The 7,525-nt window shown below is 40.4% G+C and overlaps 1 protein-coding gene across 1 annotated transcript in view; it reads left to right on the top strand.

The window, feature by feature from the left end:
- Window positions 1–2,410: 2,410 nt before the first annotated feature.
- Window positions 2,411–7,525, top strand: part of GPR158 (G protein-coupled receptor 158) — a 149,186-nt gene continuing 144,071 nt past the window's right edge. The window contains exon 1 of the mRNA XM_014053058.2: window positions 2,411–3,946. Within this exon, the coding sequence (XP_013908533.2) occupies window positions 3,069–3,946 (878 nt within the window). The 5' untranslated portion in view covers window positions 2,411–3,068. The remainder of the gene's footprint in view (window positions 3,947–7,525) is intronic.

Here is a 7,525-nt window from a genome sequence, read left to right as displayed (position 1 = left end):
TATAAACTGAATGGGAAATGATCATTCTGTCTTCCTTTGTCTGGACGTTTACATCCTTTGCTTAAATCTAATTCTTCAAGGTCTAAATCAAATATAATAATGGTATTTTATAATGTGTGAACAAGAGACAATTTCAATAATATTGGTTATACTCAGGAGCACTGCAGAACTGCATGTGGTCTGCTGGGTACAGATTGCATTCACTTGCTTTAAAATTTGGCTGCACATCCTCTTAATCAAGAACCCTCACTTATCTGAAACAGTGAAGCTAAGGAAAGCATTCAAGGAAGTTAATTTGAAAAGCAACATTGCACTGGATATTATTATTTTTTGTCCAGATTGCATTTGTTTTCCCTTCTTTCTGTATGAGAACAAGTATTTGTGATTTTCCAGTCCATTTGCATTGAATGTTACACACTTAGAAAGTTATAAGAAAGAAACCAAGCTGTCAAGAAGGAAATCAGACCATCAAAGAACACAATGGCTAGACACTATCAAAGCTGACACCAGCCACACCTTAGACAAACTCAAGGAAATAGTGCAAGATTAGAAGATGTGGAGAGACCTGATCCATAGAATCATTAAGAATTGGACTCAACAGAATGGATAACATCATCATCATCAACAAAGTTACAAGATGAAGATGCTATCCCATGCTCGTTAAGGAAGTCTGGGAAATGGTCCACATACCTTCAAGCTGCCAAGATTAAGAAACACTGTATTATACTAGAATATGAAAATAGGCTAAATTATACTGCATACAGACAAAGGAGAACATCCCTTCCCTTCCCCTCCACTTTCCCCTCCGCTCCCTCTCCATATCCTTCTCTTCTCCCTCCCCCTCCCTTCTCGTCCCTTCCTCCCTCCCCCTTCCCTGTAATGGATTAAGACATCCAGATATTCAACAAATTTCAATTCTAATACAGTAGTGATATATGTTGCTCATGATACTTGAATAATATCTGGAAACATGCTGAAAGTTATATAGGTCATGGATGGATGGCAAATCTCTTAATGACATTAGAGCAAGTAACCAATATAAACAGAGACTCAAAATCTGCAATATTTGCAGATTTTAATATCAGAAAGTAGCTCAAGCAGTGAAAGGATGAAAAATTAAGTCAGAAGATTTTTTTAAAAATGCATGTGAAATTGAATGACTCTAAGAACCATTGAACTAAAATAGCCATCAGCCCTTTGAAGTAGCCAAGACAGGAAACATATGCAAATATAAATGGAATTGTACTTTATTGATATAGGTTACAATAATAGAATCTTGAAAACTTTTCATATTTTCCTCCATCCCATTTCATCAAAAAGAATTCAGGTGAACTCACTACACATTTCCAATGTTTTCTTCTATTCCCAGACTTAACTCATGTTTTGATAACTACTGCATTCTTTCTTCAAACTCATCTCTTTAACTAACTATTAGAAGGGGACACAAATCCACATTTTTCAGATACTAACAGTGAGAGTTTGAGATCAAAACACACCATATTTGTAACACATAACAGTCAAATAAGTGCATGCCTAAAAGATGTAGAAGTTTTAGATATTTAAAAACATATTACAGGATCACAAACCTGCATTCATAGGCTGGCTGTAGTCCCATTTTCTCCCTCTGGGGAGATGAACCACTCTTTCTCTGTCACTCCCATAAGGCTTTGTCTGCTTTCAGTAAAACAGTAGGTGGAAATAACAGCATTCATTACACACCATCCGAGTATTTAGAAGAAGAAAGGAAGGGAAGTCTGAACATTTTCTCTGAAACTCAATATACGTTTTTATTCAACGTTATTTTATTTCTCTGCCCCCTTTATTATCTTGTAAAAAGTTTTAAAACTTCAGCCAGTAGATGTCTCTGTTTTCCTGGTCTCTGATTATCTATACCTGGTTTCTTAATTAATTAATTCATTAATGTCATCTTTAAACATATACAAAGAGCAGTAATCCTAATCACTGTTTTCTGGGACATCAGTATATGAAAAATTAACTTAGGACTCTGTGTTCATCCTTTTTATGCCTTATTACTCAAGCCTAAAACCGGGCGGATAATAGGATTCTTCGCCTATTCTCCTGGCTGCCAATTCTCTCCAAGTCTTTCCTGGTAACCATCTCAAACAAATCCAAGCCAAACCGCCGATATTCTTTCTAAGGCAGCGCCTGCAAGGTGACATGAAGCCCCTGTTTCTCCCTTCCTCCTCCCAGAGATTCAGCACTGGACAGCTCCCTTCTGCACACCTAGTGGCTGCCTCGTGATTGACAGCCGAGGCGGCCATAGAGCGCTCAAGGCATTCGGAGCTCACCTATAAGGGCGAGTTGCGGAAGGGAGGGGAGGTAAGAAGGGATTGGCCATGTGGGGCAGAGCTGTCTAGTTAACAGGCGAGGAAGGAGGGGGAGTTGAGGCTGAGCTGGGAAAGCCCGGCGCTCCGGTCAGCGGGCATCTGCCCCCGAAAAACATCCCCTCCCAGAAGTCCCGCACGGCCCTGCCACTCTCGCTCCATCCCTCTCCTTCTCGGCTGCCCGGTGCACGAACCGCAGATTTCTCCTGTCCCCTTAGGGAGCGATGCCCGGAGACGGCGAGAGCCAGTCTGGATGCTTCGCGCGGCTGGGTAGCGAAGCGGGAGGACGCGCCGCTTGATCGAGAATGGAGCAGCGGCGGCAGCGAGAGGAGGACCGCGAAGCAGGTCTTTAAAATACCTTCTGAAAGCGTTGTCAGCGGCGGATGGGGTGTATAAAGACATAAGCGGGCCAACGGTAGCTTCTCCCTGTAGCCAGGCGCGATGTAACCTGGTCTCTGAGCCAGGCGCCGCCTGCATAATTGCCAGAACTTGCCCCACCGGAGAAAGCTCGCTGGACCGTTTCTACAGGTGATTCAGATTCTTTCCCCCACCACCATCTCTCCCCCCCACCCCAACCCCCAAGTTCACTTGGAGCATCCTACTCCACGAATTTTGCTTTTTTGTCTTTTTTGCCACCGCTGTTGAAGTACTCACATTCTTAAAACAAATTGGAAGTGGGTTGGGAACTTGAGGCAAGACGTTTTCCTTAGCTGAGTGGAAAAGATGGATCTGCTGTGGCTTCTTCCCATCTTACTCCTTGCTCACTTGGGGTATATGATTGATGCCAATCAAGGACCAATGGAGCCTGGCAAAGGGAAAGCAATGAAGGAGAAGCCATCTGTTTATAATCATGGCAAGAAGGTGGGTGTTGCTTTCTCTTCTTGGAGCAGATCAAGGGAAGAGAACCTAGTCTTGGCCCAGAGACTGTCCCAGGAGATCCCTCAAAACGTGGCTTCATTCCTGTATACTGGTGACTCTTGGGAACTGAAGCAGGCCAACTGCTCTGGGCGCTATGAGTTGACTAGCTTGGCTGGAAAGTCTCGCTTGGCCTCACACCCCTCATTGCACGGAGCTCTGGATACTCTCCTCCAGACAATCAACTTTCTCAACATGATTCTGCAGAGCAATAAATCCCGTGAACAGAACTTGCAGGAAGACATTGAATGGTACCAAGTTTTGATCCGAAGCCTGCTGGAAGGAGATCCCAACATCTCCAAGGCTGCCATCACCTTCAGCCTAGAGCCCTTGTCCTCTGTCCCTCAGATCTTTCTCCAAGCCAGTCGGCAGAATAGCCAGATCCTGCTGCAGGACTTATCTTCAGTGGCTCATCAGTTGGCCAATGTGTCTAGTGAAACTGAGTGGTTCCATAGTCTGAAACGCAAGTGGAGGCCACATCAACATCGGAAGACCTCAAATCCTGGCTCTAAGGCCCAGGAAGGCAGCTTGAAAAAAAGAAATGGTCATCACCCTGCAGAGAAAAGTCATATCAAGTGGTCTTCCCCATACCTGGAGTGTGAAGATGGAAATTACAAACCTACCTGGCTAGTCACATTGTCTGCTGCTTTTTATGGGTTGCAGCCAAATCTCCCTCCTGAATTCAGGTAGGAGTTATGAATTTTATTAGAATATTGATCTTTAAAAGGGCATCTGAATTAGCAGTATCTTCACTTACAATTAATTCAGTGAACAGAAGTAAAGAATAGCAAATATGAACAAACAGATGCCTATCTTCCTTAGTCTTAGCGTGTAGATGATATTACTTTAGCAATCTGTAGTACAATCCTACACATACATGGCAAGGTATAAATTCCATGAAACTAGTAAAAAAAGATTCATAGGCATAGGTATATTTGTAATATACAAATTGTACTTCCTAATGCAAAACATCTCATTTTTAAAAAGAGACTTCCTTTAAGAAAAAAAAATTTCCCAGTTTGAAGTTAGCAGCACACTCTCAAGGGTTGAAAGTCCTTTGGTGTTTTTTCCATGGACTCTGATGTGGGATTACTATGGCAGAGAAAAGCCCATATAATTAGGCGTGGAAAGCTTAAGAAAAATTGAAACAGAAGTATATGATTTCTCAAGATAGGTTGAAGTTGCAGTCAGTGTGCAATCAGCAGCTGAATTCTCTTGCTGTAAGCAGAAGTAAAATGCCAGAGTTGTGCTCTAGCTAAGTTTATTGGGCTAAATTCCATAAACTCTAAAACTTGCTGAAGTTAATCCAAGCTGGCCTGAGTCACTAGTTACAATAAGATGACACTCAGTTTAGTTCCCTAAAGTAAATCTCACATTGTTTATGGAGTTGTTCTATAATAGGGGTGGGAAATTTGGGGTCTCCCAATGTTGTCCCATAGCAATTTTGAAAAAGCCCAAACAGCATAGCCTGTGATGTGAGATGTTGGGAATTTTAAATCAGCTTTACTTGGAGATCTCAAAGATCTGATATTGTGATCACAGTAATAGTTAACTCAATCTGGATTAGGGCATCAGCAGTAAATGCTTTTGCCCAGTCTTACACAGTTTAAACTAACTCCCCCTCTGCCCAATTTGTAACCTTGGTATTTACATTTTCAAATATCTGTTCATGGGGCCCATAGAAATATCCAGCAGCAAAAAATGTATTGGTAGAGGTATATATTAGCTAAATTTATGCAAAATGATCAACCTTGTTACTGAACTAATTCATTTTTGGGCTTGCATAATACAGGGGCCATAAATTAACCACACGACCTGATTGAATATATTGTGTGAAAACACCTATGATATTGAGCTGCAAACAACAGGCTTTGTCAGGTCTGGTCATTCCCCAGCTTTCAATTGGTCAGGCATTTCAACTAGGAAAGGAAACCTTTCTTCCTGTTTATAGAAAGCTGTTTAGGCACACAAGCATATCCTTACATCTGAAATTCATCTGGGAGCTACCTCTAAGTGTTCTAATATTTCAGCTCCTTTAGGCCCTTCTGCTGGTTTCTGCCCTTTTTCCTTCATTGTTGCAGATGCTCAGAGATTTTGCATGGACTGTGTATGTATGTGTATATGTACGTACGTACACACACACACACACACACACACACACACACACACACACACACACACACACATTATTTGTAGAGGCTTTCCTCCAGAGGTATGTTGCTTTGGTAAGGGTGAAGGATTATGTTTGCTTATGTAGTATATAATCAATAATATTTACCCAAACCTATGATGATGTCCTGCATATTTGCTCAGGCCTATTGAAATAGAAGCCTCTTTAAAGAAAAGCTTTAAATAGGTTTTTTTTAAAATAAAGATTCCAGAGGGATTTGAGAAACACCACGCACACTCTGTAGTACTTTTACTCCAGTATCATAATAAAGGCATCCAAATAACTTTCGAACATTTCATGTGGGTTATTTGGGGGTAGCCTATTTTTATGAAAGGCTGGGAATTATACAAATGTGGTATTTCAAAGGAGCATATAGGCCCTTATGTCCTATCTTCTGCACCATGCAAGAATCCAGATTAAAGCACCCTTATAACTCCCTCCCTCCCTCCCTTCCCTTCCTTCCTTTTCTTCTAAATTGCATTGAGGCTTTCTTTGGCTTCTTGCTATTTTTGTCAATAAGTCATAACCCGGGAAGCATCACCATAAGAGATCCTTCAATTTGAATGAGAAAATAAGTACATCCAATTGCAAAGCTACATTTTGCTGAATCTTTATGAATGTCAAATAAATTATACCATTATGAAAGGAGTGGGTCGATTACTGCTCAATCATTATTTCTGAAGATGCTCCACTTCTGATATTTCTTTGCTTGGGTATATCCCGATTAAAGTCTAGCCACGTGCTGTGGAATTCCATGGATGTTTTGTATATAACTATTACTAATAATAGTTTCATTCTTAAAATAACAATATTGGCTATGGTGGTTTGAATAGTAATCCAGCCTTATAAAGTTTGTTAATGCAATACGTACAGACCAACTGCCCAGTAGAGGTCATTGTGGTAACAACTGCAAAATATTTTCTAGTTACAGAGTTTAATCTCTGCCACACCACAGTTAATCAACACATTGTTTCTTTCTCTTAACTCAGAGATGTTATCTGAAAAAAATAGCTGAGAAATTTTAACACTGTTCTTGTTTTCTTGGAGGGATACTCTTCAAGAATGCTAACATATGCATGAACTATGTTTGCAGAATTTTTCTAATTTGAGAAACATTTTTTTCTTAATTTTGCAGCAATGTTGCAAACATTTTTGTTTTCACAACCACTCACATTAACAGTAGTTTGCAATGGTAGGAAAGATTCATCAATAATTTTATAATGCATCTGAAATTATGAGGAGAAACAGAATTAAAGATTGATGATGCAAAAACATTTTAAAAGTCTCCTATAGGGCATAATCAGTAGCTTCATCAAATTATCCCAGAAACATTTCTTTGGCATCCTGCAAGAGTCTTATTTTCTCAATATTTGGGATTTTTCATGAGCTGAACAGCATCCTGACAGCTGACCAAGCACAAACACTGCCATCCATCCATCCATCCATCCATCCATCCATCCATCCATCCATCCATGTCGAAGTTTGTTTTTATGGTGAAATGGCTGGTGGAGGAGGGAAAGAACCATCTGGTCACCTCTCATTTAAGAAGCCTAGTGGCAAAGTGGCAAGACCATATGGTGTCCACTTCCATTAATTTAAGCTTCAGAAAAATGTGGCAGGTGGAGCTGAAAAGCAAGAATCTGATATGAGTTCCCACCAAGGATAAATTGCCTGTTCTGAAGCTTCAGCTTTAATGCTTCAAAAAAATCCTTGCAGTACTCATTTAGCTGAATTATATATAGAGTTGCAAAGCCATAGAATAGACAGTTGTGGCATCATTTCCAAATGTATAGAAGAGGCCTTAGACACCATGATTTTCCCAGGAAGAAAAAAATGCTTTGTACATTGACTTTCCAATTCATGACAAATTCATGTAATAATGTATCTGTCTTAATAGACTAAAGATCAACACAACCTTGGAATGGGGTGGACCTTTCTTGACTTCTATGACTGCAAAGGTTCTCAATCTTCAAGGGCTCCTTTAAGGAGATCAGAGAGGCCAGGGGACCTTGCTCTTATTTGATCATTATTAACTGAATTAATTGAATTGATGTTGTCCATTTTAAGGATCAGCTAATGCACTAGTATTATTAGT

This window comes from Thamnophis sirtalis, unplaced genomic scaffold (assembly GCF_051295495.1).
Source record: "Thamnophis sirtalis isolate CommonGarterSnake01/CBP01778 unplaced genomic scaffold, rThaSir2_p1.2 scaffold_4, whole genome shotgun sequence".
Taxonomy (NCBI): domain Eukaryota; kingdom Metazoa; phylum Chordata; class Lepidosauria; order Squamata; family Natricidae; genus Thamnophis; species Thamnophis sirtalis.
The sequence above is the reverse complement of the archived record's forward strand: the minus strand, read 5'-3'. Positions and strand labels throughout refer to the sequence as shown.